The sequence below is a fragment of the Equus caballus genome, chromosome 12 (assembly GCF_041296265.1).
Source record: "Equus caballus isolate H_3958 breed thoroughbred chromosome 12, TB-T2T, whole genome shotgun sequence".
NCBI lineage: Eukaryota > Metazoa > Chordata > Mammalia > Perissodactyla > Equidae > Equus > Equus caballus.
The window spans coordinates 42,912,552-42,933,337 of record NC_091695.1 but is presented as its reverse complement, the minus strand read 5'-3'; the positions used below and the strand labels follow the sequence as shown (position 1 = coordinate 42,933,337).

The 20,786-nt window shown below is 45.6% G+C and overlaps 1 protein-coding gene across 1 annotated transcript; it reads left to right on the top strand.

Annotated features, from left to right (window-relative positions):
* Positions 1 to 4,333: 4,333 nt before the first annotated feature.
* RNASEH2C (ribonuclease H2 subunit C) lies at positions 4,334 to 20,761 on the top strand. The gene is made up of 5 exons (XM_001494343.5): positions 4,334 to 4,944; positions 19,373 to 19,746; positions 19,936 to 20,117; positions 20,195 to 20,314; positions 20,629 to 20,761. Exons 2-5 carry the CDS (start codon positions 19,575 to 19,577, stop codon positions 20,653 to 20,655), a joined length of 501 nt encoding a protein of 166 aa, XP_001494393.2. The 5' UTR covers positions 4,334 to 4,944; positions 19,373 to 19,574; the 3' UTR covers positions 20,656 to 20,761.
* Positions 20,762 to 20,786: the final 25 nt, after the last annotated feature.

Below are 20,786 nucleotides of genomic sequence, written 5' to 3'. Positions count from 1 at the left end.
TTTTGCTGGTTGGTTTTCTTTTGGTTGGGGGCAGAACCACTGGGGTGGGGGTCAGAGGTCCCAAGAAAGTTTCTAGATGAGGAACTGCCAGAGAGCAGGTCTCTGAAGTTCCTTCCTGCACAAATAGAATTCTCCAGAGTCCCTGCCCAGGAGGCAGAAGAAAAAACATGGTCATCTCTGCTTCCCAGAGAGGGTCTGGCCTGCCCAAAGCCACTCAGCAATTTGGGAACGAGGCTGGAGCTGGACTGGGGCCTCCTGACCTGTGGGCCAGCGCTTTTCAATTCCCGAGGTTTGCAGGGGCTGCCCCAGGGGGCTCAGGCCAAATGGGACCACGGAAGGATGACCAGAAACAGTGAGAGGAGGCTGCAGCTGCCAGCGGCCCCTTCCTTGGAGAGGGAGGCCCCGGGCCGTCGTGACTGGAGCCTCTAGGAAGGGCTGGCTGGTATGTTTCAGGGCTCAGAGGGCCACGTGATCTGGGCTAAAACTGAGCTGGCCTTTCCTCACCCCAGCCCCTCAGGAGCCCCGCCTGTGGACCTAGGAATCTTCCCAGGTCCGAAGAACTAGTTCTCTCAGTTCTTTTTCCAAATATGTGAGTTACTTAGGCTTCCAGCGTATTGAGGCCAACTCTGCTGCCAGTCACCGAGGCGGTGTTTTCCACGGACGCTGCCTTGTTTCATCCTTGCAGCAGCTGGGCAGGGCCCCATGGATGAGGAAATCTGGGCCAGAGGGTTTGAGTGATTTTCCTGCGGTCATCTAGCTAGTTGGCAATCGGGTTTTGTCACCCTGGAGCAGGTTTCCATTACCACACCGTCAAGCAGAGCTCTGCACGGGCTGCAAGGCACAGAGTCCCCAGCCCTCTCTGCCCTGGGCCAGCCCCCGGGAGGCTGGAGGAGCAGCGGTCAGCAGTGCTGGGTGGAGAAGGACCGGAGGCTCGGGTCCTGCTGTTCTGGGGAGGGCCTCTCCAGCGGCCCTGCCTCTTGGGCTCCCAGCCCACAGGTTCCGATGGGCCAGACTTGCCCCTCCTAAGTGCGGCGGGCTAGGGGAGGAGAGACGGGCCCGGGACAAGGCAGGCTGTTACAGGGCAGGTTGGGAGCTCGGTCCCAAGCTCAGGTCCGGCAGTGACTTGCTGTGTGAGCTGGGCAGGCCATTGCCAATCAGGAAGGGTTTGGTTCCAGGAAACAGAAACTTCTCCAGCTCTTTTCAGCAGAAAGGGATGTAAGACAGGTACTTACAAACTCACGGGGAAGGCTGGAGAAGGGAGCCTCCAGGAGGCCACCGCGGGAACTGCTGAGTTCCAGAACGTGCTGCCCTGCCTGCAGTGCAGCTCTTCTCAGTACCCAGAAGCTGGGCCCCGACCCTGGCACATGGGGTGGGGCTGCCACCACTGCCTCTTGACACCAAAGCCAGAGAGCTGACACCGTTGCAGAATAACCGAACCTTCCACAGCCAGCAAACGGCCTCCTCTCCGTCCACATCGTGCAGAGGCATCTTATCAGTGGAATATATTTCTCACGCAGACCTCTAGTGGCAAGGGAGGCCAGAAGACGTACTTGTTTTCTTTCTGACCTCAGATGCAGAAGATGGTGGTAATCCTTTGACTAAGATGAAGATAATTGGCCCATGGAAGGACTCACTTACTATCCTTTTGTCTGTCTGTCTCACCATTCACACATCCATCCCGTTTTACCCACCCACTCCCCCAGTGCTGGGTACCAGATGACCTCCAGCTCCCCCCACCCACCACAAGTTTGCCGCTGTGGACATTCTTCTCTGTCCTTATGGACTTATGTGACAATCTCCCTGGGATGCGTATCAGGGGCAGAATTGCTGAATTGTAGGGCATGCACACGCATAATGTGACTAAGTGATGTCAGAGTAATTAAAGTTTTAGCTTTGCATCCTCGGTATGCTCAGGAAGGCATGCCAGGAGGTAGGCATGGACACCACCGTCCACCTCTTTGCATCCTCCATATCCACATACTTCTGCTCATACTTTACCTTCTCAAAGATCATAGCAGCAACAACAGGCGCCCGCCTAACCACCCCTCCTGCAACCAAAACGGGACGCCCAAAGTCCCATCAGCCTCTGTCCACCTGTGTGGATGTTACCAGTGTTCACCAGTCCTGGCTCTCCACTTCCAGGCACGCTTGTACCCTTCCCCACTTTCTCGAGGCTAGGCCTGGCCGTGAGACCGGCTTTGGCTCAGGAAGTGCGGAGAATGTCAGTTCTAAGGCAAAACATCTGATGGCCAGTGTGAAGCCATCCCCGCCCCGGTGGCAGGCGTGGAAGCGCACGTCGATGGGACATGCGGAACAGTTTATCTCACCGTGATATCCCACAGCAAATGCAGGGGAGTGCAAAGTCAGTCATCAAGAACACGTTGTACGAAACAAGAGGAAGACGTGGGGAAGGATATTGGTTAATCTGTCCTTTACTCTCAAGGAAGAAATGATTATGCAATGAATTACAAGGCCATAATTAGAGCCTCCAGCTTTAGCAAATAAAAATAGTGTAGAGGATGCCCCGTTACATTTGCACTTCAGAGAAAGAACAAATAATTTTGTAGTTTAAGTATGTCCCAAACATTAAGACATACTTACACTAAGAAAAAATTAGTTGTTTCTCTGAAATTCAGATAAAACTGGGCATCCTGAATTTTATCTGTCAACCCTAGAGTGGCATTTATAACTTACTTTTTCCACTACCTCTCTTATGTTCCTTATGCCCTCAGGAACCTTTGCCCCATGAGGTGAGCTTCATTCCTGAAGCATCGGAGTCCATGGGAATTCTGCCTGATGGAGTCCAGTCTTTGATGAACGTTATCCCCGGACCTGCCAGTCCTGTGTCCCCGGGAATCTCCTGGGTACCACCCTCCCCCGTCCCTCCGATGTGTGGCAGCAACAATTTCTTCCTTGATAATCAGGATCATCCACCTTTTAGAGCTGTTGGTTCTGAGGCATGAAGAGGACAAAATGACAAAGGAACTGGAAACTTCACTTCCAGTTCAAAAGAACCACTGCTGCGTCCATTAGTGGGAGCATTCTCTCTTGGGAACTGAGGATTCGAAGCCAGCAAAGCCCAAAGCTTTGGAGGGATGGGGAGCAAATGTTTTGTGAGAGATTTCCAGGAAGACCGGGGCCGCAGCGTAGGTCCCCGGCTCCCCTTGAAAAACAACATAGGACAAAGAGAAGAGAAAGATTACGAAAACCAAGCCCTCGGTATAACTTGAGGATGGAGAATGCTCAGAGTTAAAAATAACTGTGAGTAGAAACAAACAAACAGCAAATGAGAGCCACAGTCCTGGTCGCGGCCCCACACCGCATGGGCTCGGGGCAAGCAAAGACGAGCTGAGAAAAACCGCGGGGAGAAAGGGAGAGTGGAGTTAGCAGTGGGGCCCATGCTTGATCTAAGACCGTGCCAGCAAGACCTCCCTAAGTCTGAGAATGAGAGTCTGGGGCAGGTTAGAGCTCGGACTACAGGGAAGGGACAGCTTTGAAACACATAGATTGGGGGCAAAAAGGAAGGGAAGTGCCTTTTGGCATCAGAGTGTGAAAGGGGAAGCAGAGGAGAAACTCATGGTTCTGCAGGTCAGAGAACAAAATCAGAGGACTGGGCTCCTCCCCGCTCTCTAAACAAACAAACAAACAAGCTGACACATCCAGGAAAGTGTCTGGACTTCGCATCGTTGACAGAAGAGGGAACATTAAGCCAGAGATCTATGAAACACCCAACACCACAAAAACGAACAAGAAAAAGGCTCCCAGGTTCATACGGAGTGATTGCAAAATATCAGAAAATGAACTTCATCCATACCAACCAAGGAAAATTCACACGCACCCCTGAAAAAACAGCCGCGAAGCAGGAGAAAGCTGTGCTACGACACGCTGAACAGAACTAAATATGCTCAAAACCAGCATCTGAAGATGCGTGAGACGACCTTGGGCGAGAAACTTAAAAACAAAGAACAGAAAGAGACAAAACCTAGGAAGAAATGAAGAGAATTGATTGAACTCAGGGTAGAAATGGAAGAAGCAGACAAAATTATCTAGAAATAAAGATTAAGGCGCCGGCCCAGTGGCACAGCGGTTAAGTGTGCACGTTCCGCTTCGGCAGCCCAGGGTTCGCTGGTTCGGATCCCAGGTGCTGACACAGCACCGCTTGGCAAGCCATGCTGTGGTAGGCGTCCCACATGTAAAGTAGAGGAAGATGGGCATGGATGTTAGCTCAGGGCCAGTCTTCCTCAGCAAAAAGAGGAGGATTGGCAGCAGTTAGCTCAGAGCTAATCTTCCTCAAAAAAAAAAAAGATTAAATTACAAGACACCCAAGGGAGAACAGACTCAAATAAAAATTTAATAAGGGGCCTTGAAGAAAGAAAGAATATCAATCAAGAGAGTGAAAATGAGATAAAGAAGGAGAAGGGTCAGAAGAAAGTAATAGAACCAAGATACAGAAGGAATCAGATGTGTATTATTGGAGTTCTGACAAAAACCTAAACAATGAACCAGAACTGATATTTAATATTATAATCCGAGAAAACTGTCCATAAATCTGCACTTTGAAAGGGCCCTCTGGGAACCTTGGAAAATTAACCCAGAACAATCCACTTTTAGACATATTCTTGCAAAACTCTTGGGTTTCAAAGATTTTTCTCTTTTTTTAAATCCTCAAGATCTCCAGGCAGAAGGATCAAATAACTTACAAAGGCAAAAGAATTAGGATGGCATCAGGCTTTAAAAAATGAACATACAAAGCAAGACAACAAGGGAGCAGCATTTTGGAAACATTCTACTCTTGAAAGCTCGAACCAAGGATTGTATATTCAAACAAGCTGTCCAAGCGTCAAGGCTACAGGGAAGAGTTGTCTGCCTTTCAACAAGTACCGATGGAATTCTGCACCTGTGTGCCAATCTGAACGAGAATGCACTTCAACCAAGACACGACAGGTATGTATGTAGGATCTGAGGCTAAATCAAGGTGGGCATGAGGGTAAATAACTAAGTAAAAATGTCATATATCGTGATAAAGTAAAAATAATGGAACTCAAAGCATGAGACAAGAAGGGAGAGAAAATGAGGAAAATAGGATAATTTCACTGAAGGCGGTATAGGGGCCTCTCAGGTCCAAATTCACTCTTCATTGCCTGCTCCATAAAAATGGATCTGGGCCCTTTAAATATCTTTCTTTGCTAGCTGGCTCATTGTTGGTTTTGGTTTTTTGTTTGTTTGTTTTTGTAGATGGTGGAGACCAAATTTGGGCTCAGTTGGCCTCTTTTTTTTTTTTTTAAGATTGGCCCTGAGCTATCATCCGTTGTCAATCTTTTTTCTTTTTCTTCTTCTCCTCCCCAGAGCCCCCCAGTACATAGTTGTATATTCTAGTTGTAGGTCCTTCTAGTTCTGTTATGTGGGATGCCACCTCAGCATGGCTTGATGAGCAGTGCTAGGTCTGCTCCCAGGATCGAAGCTGTGAAACCCTGGGCCACCGAAGCAGAGCGTGCGAACTTAAGCGCTTGGCCACAGGGCCTGTCCCTGGCTCATTGTTAAGCTTTGCCGGTAGAGGGCGCAGAGGAGCCATTGCAAAAGGAAGTTTTCCTTCCTCTTTTTTTTTCCTTAAAGATTGGCACCTGAGCTAACATCTGTTGCCAATCTTTTTTCTTCTTCTCCCCAAAGCCCCCAGTACATAGTTGTGCATTCTAGTTGTAGGCCTTTCTGGTTGTGCTATGTGGGATGCCACCTCAGCGTGGCCTGATGAGCGGTGCCATGTCTGCGACCAGGATCCGAACCGGCAAAACCTTGGGCCGCCGAAGCGGAGCATGCGAACTTAACCACTTGGCCATGGGGCCAACCCCCTTTCCTGCATCTGATATGCTCACTAGACAATCTCCAGAAGCTTCTCTGGTACCCAAGGCTCCTCCAGCATCAAGCTACTGCAGGGCTCGTGGCCTCTTCAGCACCAAGCTCCTGCCACACATGGCAGCCCACAGTGGCCAGCAGCACCCATCGGTCAGCAGCTTCCCCCAGCACCTGCCGTGGTCAGGGTTGCAGCCGAGTGTCTCCAGTGAGACAACTCCCCATGATCGGCTTTCCCTGGCCCCTAGAGGATGGCTTTCCAGCATGTTCACAGCACTGCAGTGACTTCTCTGCGACCCTGGGAGCCACAGGCATGCTCTGTCCACCAGGTCTGGAGCTCAGACCTGCAGGTGGGACGGGGCGTGCTCTCCCTGGGGTGCTCCGTCTCAGCCCCAGGGATGGGGGCTGCTCCTTACAATCGGTTTTTCCTCTATTCTGTGCAGTTCTTTTGCCTCTTACTGGCCAAGGACTTCAGTCCCCTGTTAATAGTTCTTTACGTTAAACTTCCACTCAGGTTACTGTGTGGTTTCTGCCCTGATTGGACCCTCACTGATACACGAGGCAGCAGCTGGGGGTTAAAGGTACCAGTACAAAGGGATAAGCCAGACAGAGTTTTGAAACTGAGAGTGTTTTTTAAAAGGTATAAGTACACAGGTAAAGACAAGAACAAAATACAAACCTTCCTAAATACCAATTTATTTTGTAAATTAAATATCAAAGAATACACAGCTCATAGAGAAATATAGCAAAATACACATAATTACAAAATATTATGATAGAGAGTTGAGACCAACCATATCAATTGTATTGATAAACATAAATGGGCATAACTCACCTATTTAAAGAAAAAAGTTTTTAATTTGGCTCGAATGGCAAGTCTCAACTCTCTGCTATATACAAGAGAAACACTAAAGGAACCTGATTCAGAGAGGCTAAAGATGAAGGGCCGGACAAAGGGATACCAGGCAAACGGAGACAATGACAGGGCAGAGGCAGTGATCCTGATATCAGACAATGTATAATCCAAGCTGCCAGGCACTAAACATGACAAAGAAGGGCACTTTTAAATGCTAAAAACCAGAATTTACAGCAAAGCTGTAACACTTATGAATATTTATGCACCAAATAGCATAGCAACCGCTTGTAAGATATAAAAACTACAGACGATGCAAGGAAATATAGACAGACATACATGAATCATAGGAGATTTTAATATATTGCTCTCAATATAAGACAGATGAAGAGGACCAGAGATAAGTAAGCAGATAGAAGACACAAACAATGTCTTCAATACAGTCGATCAGGTATCGGCCCCATGGCCGAGTGGTTAAGTTCACGTGCTCTGCTGCGGTGGGCCAGGGTTTCACTGGTTTGGATCCTGGGTGTGGACATGGCACCACTCGTCAGGCCATGCTGAGGTGGCATCCCACAGGCCACAACTAGCAGGACCCACAACTAAAATATACAATTATGTACTGGGGGGACTTGGGGAGAAAAAGCAGAAAAATAACATATAGTCAATCTCAAGGATATTTATTGAACTCTATACAATAGCAATAAACAATCCAAAAAGGAAATTAAGGGAAAAATCCATTTATAATAGCATCAAAAAGAATAAAATACTTTGGAATAAATTTAATCAAGGAAATGCAAGACTTGTACGCTGAAAACTATAAAACGTTTCTGAAAGAAATTAAGATGTAAACGTAGTCATGCCTCACTTAACTACAGGGACACATTCTGAGAAAGATGCATCGTTAGGCAACTTCATCATTGTGAGAACATCCTCGAGTGCATTTACACAAACCTAGATGGTATAACCTTGTAGGGGAGGAACACATTTCCTCTACACACTCTGGGTCCTTCTGGCCAGAAAACAGATTAAATTCACATGAGACAGCATAACAGGAGAAGATTAAACAAAGCTTTACAACATGTATACATGGGAGAGGCTCAGGAAAACTGAGCAACTCCCCAAATGGCAGAAGCTCTCACCTTAAATACCACCCTAAGGTAAAGACAAAGGAGGATGTTGGGGATGGGGGGAGTCAATCATGGGAGGTTACCAAAAAAGGACAGTAAACAAGGGTAAGGTTATTATGCAGATTTGAGTCCTTGCCTTCCTCAGTGATTAAGAGTTTCTAGAGATAAGGTCATCCCTCCTTCTTCCTGGTACAGAGAGGGAGACACCTTTACAGATGGAGATTTCCTTTACAAATGTAAATGTCTCTTAACAAAGGGTAAATCAATTCTACTTTTCAGAGTTTCTTTCCTGTCTGCAGTTTTTAAAAGTATCCAGCCCAAAATAATCCTCATGCCAAAGAGACATATCTTGGGGTGGCCAATTCCAGTCCCCCACAACCTACTACACACCTAGGCTGTATGGTACTAATCTTATGGGACCACCATCGTATATTTGGTCCGTCATTGACTGAAATGTCGTTACGCAGCACATGGCTATAATGGGAAGGCATCCATGTTCATGGATCAAGAAACTTAATATTGTTAAGATGGCAAGACTCCCCAAATTGACCCATAGATTCAATGTAACCCCTATCACAGTCTGAGTCATCTTTTTTGCAGAAATGGAAAAGGTGATCCTAAAATTCATATGGAATTGCAAGGGCAAAAATTAGCTGAAAATGGATCAAAGACCTAAAGTTCTTGCTAAAGCTATAAAACAGAAGGGAAGATAGGGGTAAATTTTCACGACCTTGGATTTGGCAATGGTTTCTTAGATACGACACCAAAAGCAAAAGCAACAAAAGAACAAATAGGTAAACTGGACTTCATCAAAATATTCAGAATTTGTGCCTCAATGGCCACTATCAAGGGAGTGAACAGACAGCCCACAGAATGCAAGACAATATTTACAAATCATATATCTGAGAAGGGTATAGTATCCAAAACATATCAAGAATTCTTACAGTTCAACCTCCAAAAGACAACCCGATCAAAAAATAGGCAAAGAACTAGATTAGCTGTTTCTCCAAGGAAGATATATAAATGGCCAATAAGCACATGAAAAGATGCTCAGCATCCTTAGTCATTAGGGAAATACAAGTCAAATGCAAGACAGAGTGAGGCCACGTGGGAATCAGTGCAAAGACAGCCACCTAGAAGCCAGGAGGAGAGGTCTCACCCAAAACTGACCCTGGCGGCACCTCGATCTTGAACGTGTGCACTCCAGAACGGTGACACAGACAGACTTCTGTCGTTTAATCCACACAGTCTGTAGCATTTGGTTATGGCTCATGGTAGCATCATTCACAAGGACCCCAAAGTGGAAACAACCCAATGTCCATCGAAAGATGAAGAGAGAAACAGAATATGGGGTATCCACACAATGGAATATTATTCAACCATAAAAAGGAATGACCAACTGATCCATGCTACGACATGGATGAACCTTGAAAACGTTCTGCTCAGAGAAAGCAGCAGACACAAAGGGCCACATACTGTATGAGATCATTTTTATGAAATTTCAAGAACAGGCAAATCCATAAAAACAGAAAGTAAATTAGTGGTCGCCAGGGGCTAGAGGAAGTGGGAGATGGAATGTGACTGCAAATGGATACGGCATTTCCCTTTGGGCAATGAAAATATCCTGGAATTAGGTAGTTGTGATGGTTTCACAATCTTGTGAATGTACTAAAATGACTAAACTTTATACTTTAAAAGGGTAAATTTTATGGCACGTAAATTATATATGAGCAACGTTTTTTTTTAACGATGGGGACTTGGTGAATGTACGAAGGCAGGGAATCTGAAGGAGCTCTCCATGGCCAAAGCTGGAACGAGTTAAGCAACAAAATAAATAATGATATTAATGGATTAAAACCTACTGAATTGAATAAATAGGTGAGAGAGAAGGGACAGCTCTGGAATTCCAATTAATAAATGTCTACACTTGCTAACGTAGGAATGATGGAAACAGAACATTCCACTAGGCGGGCGCCACTGCAACTGTGTCAGGCGAGAACCATCGATGAGTGCTAACAGTCGGCAAAAGCATCACACAGAACAGATTGTTGGCATGGTCTCAAAATATCTCCCTACAAGACACTTACTCATTCTAAAATGAAATCCGGTAACTTTACAGGGGGTAACGCTCACAGCCGCCCTCCCCACGCGCTCAGAGCTCACAGCCCAGCCAGCAGCGCGGCGGCGGCCCTGAGACGCGCACAGAGCACTTCTGCCGCAGACTCCCAAGTTTCTCCTGGGAGGAAACACCAGGTAAATCCAGACTAAGAGACATTCTACAAAATACGTGGCCGGCGGTCTTCAAAAGCGTCACAGTCACAGAAGAAATAGAATGACTGGGGAACTGCCGCACACAGCTGAAAACTAGAAGTCGTGACAGCTAGGTGCAATATGGGATCTTAGATGGGATCCTGGACCAGAAAAAGGGCATTGATGGGAACACTGGCAAAATTCTGAGATCTTCTACAGATCCGTTAATAGGATTCTATTTATGCTAATTTCCTGGGTTTGATCATTGAACTCTGGCTACATAAGACGTGACCATTAGGGGAAGCTGAGTGAAGGGTATCTGGGAACTCTTTCAAGTTCTCTGCTGGGGCGGGCCTGGTGGCACAGCGGTTAAGTACACACATTCCGCTTCTCGGCGCCCCAGGGTTCATGGGTTCGGATCCCGGGTGTGGACATGGCAGCGCTTGGCACACCATGCTGTGGTAGGCATCCCACGTATAAAGGAGAGGAAGATGGGCACGGATGTTAGCTCAGGGCCAGTCTTCCTCAGCAAAAAGAGGGGGATTGGCAGCAGATGTTAGCTCAGGGCTAATCTCCCTCAAAAAAAAGAAAAGAAAAGAAAAGAAAAGTGAGAAAACAGCACATAATATAGGTCATTGATTCACAGCACTGTTCTTTTTGGCGGGGGGGGAGCTTGATTAACTAATTAATTTTTTAAAATGTCATAAATTTGACGTGTTACAACTTGTAAATTTAAGATGTACAGCATGTTAGTTTGATACATTTCTATATTGTAGTATGATTGCCACTGAAGCAGAATTTGTCACATTACATCACTATATACAGTATCATTGCCTGTGTTAATTACACTGTGCATTAGATCTCTATGGCTTATTTACTGCTCGTTGTAAGTTTTTACCCTTAAACACCATCAATCTTATCCCCCCACCCGTGGTAACCACCATTTTCTTCACATGTTCTGTTTTTTTTTTTTTTTGAGGAAGATTAGCCCTGAGCTAACTGCTGCCAATCCTCCTCTTTTTTGCTGAGGAAGGCTGGCCCTGAGCTAACATCCGTGCCCATCTTCCTCCACTTTATATGTGGGATGCCTACCACAGCATTGCTTGACAAGCGGTGCCATGTCCACACCAGGGATTCAAACCAGCGAACCCCGGGCTGCCGAAGCAGAATGTGCGAACTTAATGGCTGTGCCACTGGGCCGGCCCCTGTTCTATGTTTTCTTAGATTCCATATTTGTCTGTTCAGCATCCACTAATTACAGGACTAAACTAACAGCGAACGTTGTTTTCCTGTCCTGTGTGCTCCGGAGCCTATGCTCTGAGCCACTTCCTCTACCCACCTCTCAAACACCAAGCCACTGCCCTCTGCCCTAAATCAACCCAGGGCCAGGTACCAGACGGCCAGGGACAGTCCCTACGCCACAGTCCACCAGCATTATTCAGACTAGCCAGTCCTGAGCTGCTTACCCTGCCCTGCTTTGCCTTTGCCCCAGAAGCCCGGATAAAGGCTGTGGTCTATGCTGTCCCCTGGCTCCTTTCTGCCTCCTGACCAGCTCTGGTGCTTCCCCATGTGGCCCTGAGAGGCATGTGGCACCTCTTGTTTCTAGGGGAACTGTAAGTAACACTGAACTTTTCTTTCAATGGCATTGACCTCACTGTGTCATCACTCGGTCACCTCTATAAATTAAAATCCATGGGTACAATTAGCACAAGACACACCACATCCTATAAGACAGCTGCCTGAAGCTAGCAAGATACCGTCCCCCAGTGGACAGCATAACTGAGTTTTCAACAAGCACGCCACCGTCCTATCTGCCCGCTGTTCTGAGACAGGCTCATGGTGAGACCAGTGATGCCCAGGGTTCTGGTCCCATTGTCTCACTTCTTTTGTAACCAAAAGAGATTCCACACTTGGACACAGTGCTGTGGGGGATACCGCCATGAAAATACTGGTCAAGGCCCCATGGTCAGGGAAGGCAAAGCCATCTCCAGAATAAGCAACTTGTAGTAAGGGATTTCAGCCACCTCCATAATGGGAGGGATCCAGTGTAATCAACCTGAAACTGAGTGTCTGGCTGGTCTCTTGGGATTCATTCTGTTATACCAAATGCCCCTCTACAGGACAAAAGATCCAGTTTCCCCCACCAAATTGTATTAAAAAAAAAAAAACAGAAGGAACCTAAAAATTAAAATGGACTTTAAAAATCTACACCTAGGCATATCATATTCAAACTGCAGAAAACCAAAGATGAAGAAAGAATCTTGAAAGAAGCCAGAGGGGGCATAAGTCTTACTATAGAGGAATGAGGATAAGAATCAGACTTCTCATCAGAAGCCACGCAGGCAAGAAGAGAGCAGAGTGAAATATTTCAAGTGTTGAAGGAAAAAAAATAAAACAGCAACCCAGAATTCTGTATCCAGTGAAATTATCCTTCGAAAGTGAAGGAGACTTTCTCAGACAAACGAAAACTGAGGGTATTTGTCACTAGTACCTGCCTTGCAAGAAATGTTTAAAGTTCTTCAGAGAGAAGGAAAATTATATAGGTCAGAAATTCAGATCTATATAAAGAAAGGAAGACAGAGAAGGAATAATTAAGGTAAAAACAAACCTATTTTATTTTTATTATTCTTAATTGATCTAATAATTATTTATTAAAGGTAATAACAGGGCTGGCCCCATAGCCTACTGGTTAAGTTTGGTGCTCTCCACTTCAGCAGCCCAGGTTTGGTTCCTCTTGGTGGTGGCCATGCTATGATGGCATCCCACATACAAAACAGAGGAAGACTGGCACAGATGTTAGCTCAGGGTGAATCTTCCTCAATCCAAAAAGAAAAAGAGGAAGATTGGCAACAGATGTTAGCTCAGGGTGAATCTTCCTCAGCAAAAAAAAAAAAAAAAAAAGTAATAATATCAACAATCAAAATATATTGGACAATTATAGCATAGGGATAAGTAAAATGAATGAGAGCAATGTGATAAGGGACAGGAAGCGGAAACTGGGAACACTCTGTTATTAGGTATCTGCCGCTACCATGAAGTGGAGCATTGTTATTTGACAGTGGACTTAAATTATAAATGTATATGGCAAACTCTAGGGCAACTACTAAAAATGTTTTTTAAAGCATAATTGATATGCTAAGAGAGGAGAGAAAATGAATCATATAAAATGCCAATCAAAGCCAGAGAAGGCAGAAAAAGAGGCAAAAATTTTAAAAAAGAAACAAAAGTGCAATGAAAACAGTTAAACATGGCACATATTAATCCAACTATATCAATAATCATTTTAAATGTAAACATACCAATTAAAAGAGACTGTCATGGGTGTGGATAGAAAAAAAAAAAGACCCAAGTCTATGTTGTCTACAAGAAACCCACGTTAAATACAAAGACACAGAAAGATTAATAGTAAAGGATGGAGAAAAATCCACCAGGGTAACACTCATCAAGTGAAAGCTGGAGTAGTTATATTAATTTCAGACAAAGCAGACTTCAGAACAAGGAAGATTATCAGGGATAAAGGGGGCACTGGATAATGATAAAGGGGTTGATTCTCCAAGAGGATATAACAATATTTAATGTATATGCACCCAACAACAGAGCATCAAAACACGTGACGCAAAAGCTTGCTAGAACTGCAAGGAGAAACAGTCAAATCTACTCCAGAGATGGACACTTCACCACCCTTCTATCAGCAACTGACAGAGGCAGCAGGCAGAAGTGCCGCAAGAGTGTAGCTGATCTAAACAGCACCCGGATCAACAGGATTTCATTACAGAATACTTGTATAAATTATAGAATATTCGTAGATTATAGAATATTGCATCCAGCAATACATGTTAGATCAGCAGAATACAGCCTGAAGAACAGCAGAATACATCTTCTTCTCAAGTGCCTATGGAACAGTCACCCAGAGAGACCACATTTTGGGCCATAGAACACACTTTAACAACTGAAAAGAACAGAAATCATACAATGTCTGCTTCTGGACCACAATGGAATTAAATGAGAAATCAAGAACAAAGGTAGAAGCCGGCCCCATGGCCAAGTGGTTAAGTCCGCACGCTCCACTTCGGCAGCCCAGGGTTTCATGGTTTCAGATCCTGGGCGCAGATCTGGCACCACCCACCAGGCCATGCTGAGGCGGCGTCCCACATGCCACAACCAGAAGGACCTACCACTAGAATATACAACTATGTACTGGGGGTTCTTTGGGGAGAAGAAGATGAAAAAAAATGATTGGCAACAGATGTTAGCTCAGGTGCCAATCTTTAAAAAGAAAAAAAGAGCAAAGATAGCTGAAAAATTCCCAAATACTTGGAGGTTAAACGACACACTTCTAAATAACACACAGGTCAAAGAAATCCCAAGAGAAAATTTAAAATATCAAACTAGATAAAAATGAAACTATGACATCAAAATCTGTGGGATTCAGTGAAAGCAATACTTAGAGTGAAGTTTATGGCATTGGATGCATATGTCAGAAAAGAAGACCTAAAATCAATAATCTAAGCTTCCACTTTAGGAAACTAGAGAAAGAAGAAGAATATAACCCCAAATAACGAAAATTAGAGCAGAAATCAATGACATTGAAAACCGGAAATCAAATCACCGAAACCAAAAGCTGGTTCAATGAAAAGATAGTAAAGTTGATAAACCTCTAGCCGAGCTAACTAAGAAAAAAAGAGAAGACACAAATTGCTAATATCAAGAATGAAAGAGGGGTCATTGCTGCTGATCCCAGGGACATTAAAATGATATTAAAGAAATATTATGGGGGCCGGCTCCGTGGCTGAGTGGTTAAGTTCGCGTGCTCCGCTGCGGCGGCCCAGGGTTTGGATCCTGGACGCGGACATAGCACCGCTCATCAGGCCACGTTGAGGCGGCGTCCCACATCCCACAACTAGAAGGACCTGCAACTGAGATATACAACTACGTACCGGGGCGGGGGTGGGGGCGGGGCGGGGCGGGGCGGGGCGGGGCGGGGGGGGGGGGGTTGGGAAATAAAGCAGAAAAAAAAAAGATTGGCAACAGTTGTTAGCCTAGGTGTCAATCTTTAAAAAAAAAAAAGAAATATTATGAACAACTCTGTGCCCACAGTCTGATAATTTAAATGAAATGGACCAATTCCTTGAATGACACAAAGTACCAAAACTTACACAAGGAAAAATAGATAATCTGAATAGACCTGTATCTATTAAAGAGATGGAATAGTTACTAATTATATAGCATATGATCATTAATATTACATATTATTAATATATAGTCTAATAATAAATCTGTGAGGCGATGGCTGTGTCAATGAACTGGACGGGTGGACCCCTCTCACGACGTCTACATGGATCAAATCATCATGATGTCCACTGAATATCTGACAGCTTTGTCAATATGCCTCAGTAAAGCCAAAAGAAATAAAAGTCTCTTTTAAAATGAACAACAAAAAATAATTAATAACCTTGCAAAAAAGAAAGCAGGCCCAGATGGTTCCCCTGGTGGCGGAAAAAAACATCTAAGAAAGAACAACAATTCTCTACATTCTCTTTCAGAAAATAGAAGCAGAGGGAACACTTCGTAACTCATTCCATGTGACCAGCATCACCCTGACACCAAAACCAGCCAAAGACATCACAGAAAAGGAAAACTACAGACCAGTGTCTCTCACGAACATAGGCACAAACATCCTCAACAAAATATTAGGAAGTCGGATTCAATATTCATAAATTTCTGCTAATATTTTAAAAGAGTAAACAATGGAAAGATAAACTAAAATATTTTAAAAGGTTACCTAGAGAGGGCAGGAGAGAAGAGTTGAAGGGGACGGGGGAGAGAGATATATTTCTCTAAAAATATCTTTGTAGGTTTGGCCTTTGGTGGTCTGGTGGTTAAGATTCAGCTGCTCTCATCGCCTCCACTCAGGTTCGTTTCCCGGTCAGGGAACCACACGACGTCAGCTGTCATACTGTGGTGGCTGCGTGTTGCTGTGATGCTGAAAGCTGTGCCACCAGTATTTCAAATACTAGCAGGGTCACCCATGGTGGACAGGTTTCAGCGGAGCTTCCAGACCAAGACAGACTAGGAAAAAGGACCCGACTACCCACTTCCAAAAAATTGGCCATGAAAACCCAGGGAATGGCAGCGGAGCCGCGTCTGATACAGCGCCTGAAGGTGCGAGCGAGGATGGCACCAAAAGACCAGGCTGGGTTCCCTCTGCTGTACACAGGGTCACTAGGAGTCGGAACCATGAACAGAAGATCTGGAAACATGTAAATAATCACATACTTACAAAGCAAAAGTAAATTTTTTAAAAGCTATCTCAAAATGTTAAAAGCAAAAGGAAACGACTGATCCTAACCATGTATCCAGGTGGTGGCCTAACCACAGGGAGAACGATTTCAAGCGACTTTGAAGAACAGCAATGGGATTGCACATCCCTAGTGGAATATACCTGAAGGTAAAAAAGAACGACAAGAGAAATTCTTAAACTGTGATCATCACATCCTTGGTTGCAGCGTTGTCATTTTTCTTCTGAGATTGTTGTGTATGTAGTATGGAGAAAAAAGATACAAATGTAAGAGCAATGAGGTCAGAAAAAACGCTGTAGTCCTAGAAGTAACAGTATGAACTCATGATGTATTTTCTCTTTAAAAGAGTGAAGTACATACTTCCTGGCTTCGTCCACTGAAAACACCTAGAAACAATAGCCAACTGAGTAGCAATGAGCAAGTCTGATGTCAGGCTGGAGTAGCAAATATCATTTCCTAGCAAAAGGCACCAGAGAGAAACAGAGGATTCCACGTCTGGAGCAGGAACCGCAGTAGATGAGCCAGGGACATCCTGTGGTTCCAGAAAACAAGTCAACCTCTAAGAGACTACTAGGGTCACATCAAAAGACTCGGGAGCTAACTGGAAGAGGCTGCCAGTGGCAAAAGGGGCAATAGTGCCCCATAATATGGGACAATTTGAGCATTAAGAAGAATAAGCACAATTAACTGAAACATATCAAAATGTTAAAAATTCATTATTTAATAATGATACTTTTCTTGAAAGGTTACCACTGGAGCACGCTCAGGAAACAACTTATTTTAAAAACTGGGACATAAAAGGAAACTTCAAGCAATTATTTTGCCTTTCTCATACTCACTATACCAATGGGCAACCAAACTGTTAATGAGGGGGCGTCTTCCTTCCAGACGTAGCCCAGCTGGTAAATGAGGACAAAACAGTGGACTTAACGACATCAGTTTTGTCACCCCTGATGAATTAAAGGATCCAGACCCCGATCACCTATGGCTGCTAACCTCACAAAAAGGACAGACAGGAGGTATTACGTCCCTCCTGATGGAAAGACACACCGCTCCCCTTGAAGAAGTCTTGCCCCCCGCCCCCCACCACCAAAAGAATCTGATGAAGCTTCCAGATCTAATTACTAGTTCACAGGAAGTGTAGGGCAGATGAACACACTATAGGAATGCAATCACTAAAATCTAGGCTATGAGAAACTTACACGATCAAATATATAAAAATAAAATCCCATATCTACTCCTGAGTTAAAAACCCCTTCGAAGTACAGTTTTAAGGAGAGACAAGTAACAAATTGAAAGGCAGCTTCCTGATTATCGGGGAAACAGCAAAAGCATCCTCATGAACGTTTCAGAAAGCAGGAAAGGACGTCCGTGGATACTAGGAAGACTTGAGATTGTTCTGAAAGTGCTAGAAAACAAAACAAATTACACAATGTAATGAAGAGGCAAAATTATCATTATTCGGAAGTGAGATGACTAATTCTGGGAGGACCAAGAAAATAAAATGAAAACTATTAGGAATAACAAAAGAATTCAGCAGATATCTGGTTAAAAAATTAGTATGTAAGAATCAACAGCTTTCCCAAAAACTATGGCCTGTTTGTGGGCAGGCCAATCCAGCCCGCTGCCTGTTTTTGCAAATAAAGTTTTATTGGAACACAGGCATGTTTATTCACTTACATATTGTCTGTGCTTTGTTTTTTTTCACCCCAAAGCCCTAGTACCTAGTTGTATATCCTAGTTGTAGATCATTCTAGTTCTTCTACGTGGACACTGCCACAGCATGGCCTGATGAGCGGTGTGCAGGTCCGCACTCAGGATCCCCAGGCGCTGAAGCAGAGGGCGCAAACTTAACCGCTCGGCCACGGCCCGCCCCTCCATGGTTGTTTTCACGATACAACGACAAAGTTGAGGAATTGCGACAGAGACTATATGTGAGCTTTGCGAACCTCTGCTATAAATAAAAATCAGAAAATAAAATGAAAGAAAAGATCTAATTTGTAATTGAAACAAATATAAGCCATCAGGAATAAACTTTAAAATATAAAAATAAACTTTAACTATTATAAATGAAGAAAACCTCACAAGTGTACAGAGAGACATAAAAGGAGACATGAATAAACAGTATTACGTATTTTATTCTTGATAAAAAACTAAAGCAAGACTCTCTAAACTGTCAATACCCTCCAGGCAAGGAGCACCGAACACATCTATGGCTGAACAAACGGGTGTATTACTCTTGCGCTGTGGGGCATCTCAGTAAGCGGGTGTTAGGAAGGATTTATAGGATTTGGGCTTGTGTTAGGTGATCTGGGGAGGTTTAAGGAAGTGCGGCTTTTCCGGGAGGCTGTCAGGAAGTGGGAGTATTTCTATGATGGGATATGTTAAATCCTAACTAGACGGAGGCTAAAGCTGTAATTCATAAAGAAGCCAGAGTCATATTATCCAAGATAGAGGGATGTTTCCTCTTTCCTGTGGTTTGGACAATGTTCGTGTCTTTGTCAGTGTTCACGTCATTTCAGGGGACCTTGTTTTTGTCCCGATCCCTCATGTCACAGAAGGATTTCGTCTGAAGTCAATAATCTTTGAAATTGTTCACGTTCAACAGAGCACCAAGGCTAGCTCCTGGATGTTGGGGATGTTTTTCTCTTTCTCAAATCTAAATTAAGTGCAAATTTAATCTTAATCACCAGTTTTGTATGTTTTATGAGAGAACTTGACAACACATATGTTAGGTACCTGAACAAATAAACAATAGGGAAGAGTTAAACCAAAAAAGAGAGCATTGAGAAAACTAAGAGATATCAAACGAAACGGTTGATAAGTTTGACTACGAAAAATAAGTGTCTTGCGTGATAAAAATCACCTATACACGGGTTTGGAAGACAAATCACAAACTCAGATAAAATATCCTCAACAATTTGAGAAAGAACTAACTCCCTACAAATCTATATAAAAAGTATACTCGGAATCGTTTTAAATTTTTTTTACAGGAAGAATGCGCATCTGAAAATTTTTCAAGGAAAAAAACTGGGGACTTGAACACAGAGAGGCGGGGCTTGCAAAGGATCTTCAGGGACGGACTACGCTTCCCCGGAGGCTCTGCGCTGACTGCCCCTGACCTCCCGACAAGCTCCGCGCGCTTTCCGCGCCAGCTTTGGCCTTAGCTAGTGAGCGATCAAACCGCGGCGGAGGATGGAGAGCAGCGACGAGGTAGCCGTCCACAAACACCGCATCCACTTACGCACCGCCACGCTCCGCGACGCCGCCCCCGTCACGCTGCACCTTCTGCCCTGCGAGGTCCCGGTTAACCAGCCCGCCCCCGTGGGGCGCTTCTTCACCCCGGCCATCCGCCAGGGTCTCGGTGGTGAGCGCTCGTGGCCGGACTACGGCTCCCGGCAGTCCCCGCGCCGGCACCGCGCTCTTCTTGGCGAGGACCGGCGCGAGGGCTCCTGGGGATCGTAGTCCACCGGAGGTGGCGGGGAGGCCGCCACCGGGCTTGCCCCGCAAGGCCTGTATCAGGCCCTCAGTGAGGCCCTCCGCCTGCCTCCTCCAGGACTCGAAGTGTCGTTTCGCGGCCGCAAACTACGGGGCGAGGAAGTGTCGGTGCCACCCGGCCTCGTGGGATACGTGATGGTGATGGAAGAGAAGCATGACTTCTCGGAGGGTTCGGAGAATAACGAAGAGCAAGGGGAGCAAGAGCTGGTGGAATCCCCGGAGGCGCTGGAGCGGGACTTCGTGAGCAAAGGGGCACAGGGTTGGAAGGGGGTGCGGGCGAGCGCGCGGCCCCGTGCTGAGCCGAGTCCCTTCCCCAGGACGGCTTTATCGGAGCCACTGCCAGTTTCAGCCGCTTCACCCTGTGGGGCCTGGAGACCATCCCTGGCCCGGATGCCAAAGTGCGCGGGGCCCTAACCTGGCCCAGCCTGGCCGCAGCGGTGAGTACATGGATGGGTCCTCTTCCTGCCAAGCCCCATCCATTCCCCCTCTCTGACCTCAAGGTTATTTCCCGGGTTGTCTAGAACCTTGCTCCTGAGCGGATATGGGGCTTTGGGGCTGGGCAGCACAGGGGGCAGATGGAGTCCCGTCTGCTGGAGCCTCAGACTGGGTAAGGGCAGGGTAGCTTCCCCACCACCCTTCTCTGGCCTGTCTAGAAGGGGCTATCCTCCTGACCAGTTGGGGCCCTCCCCGAGTACGCGGGCCACTCAGCCACTCTCTCAGAATCCAACAGCAGAGGTGACTCCTGTTGCAGATTCACGCACAGGTGCCTGAAGACTGAGAACCAGAGCTTGAAATTGAAAGCCGCTGACCCCTTCACCCCAATAAACCAGCTCTTCACTTTGAACCCACTGATCCCATCACTTCAATAAACACTCTTCACGGCACCTGTGAGTTTTCGGGCACAGTGAG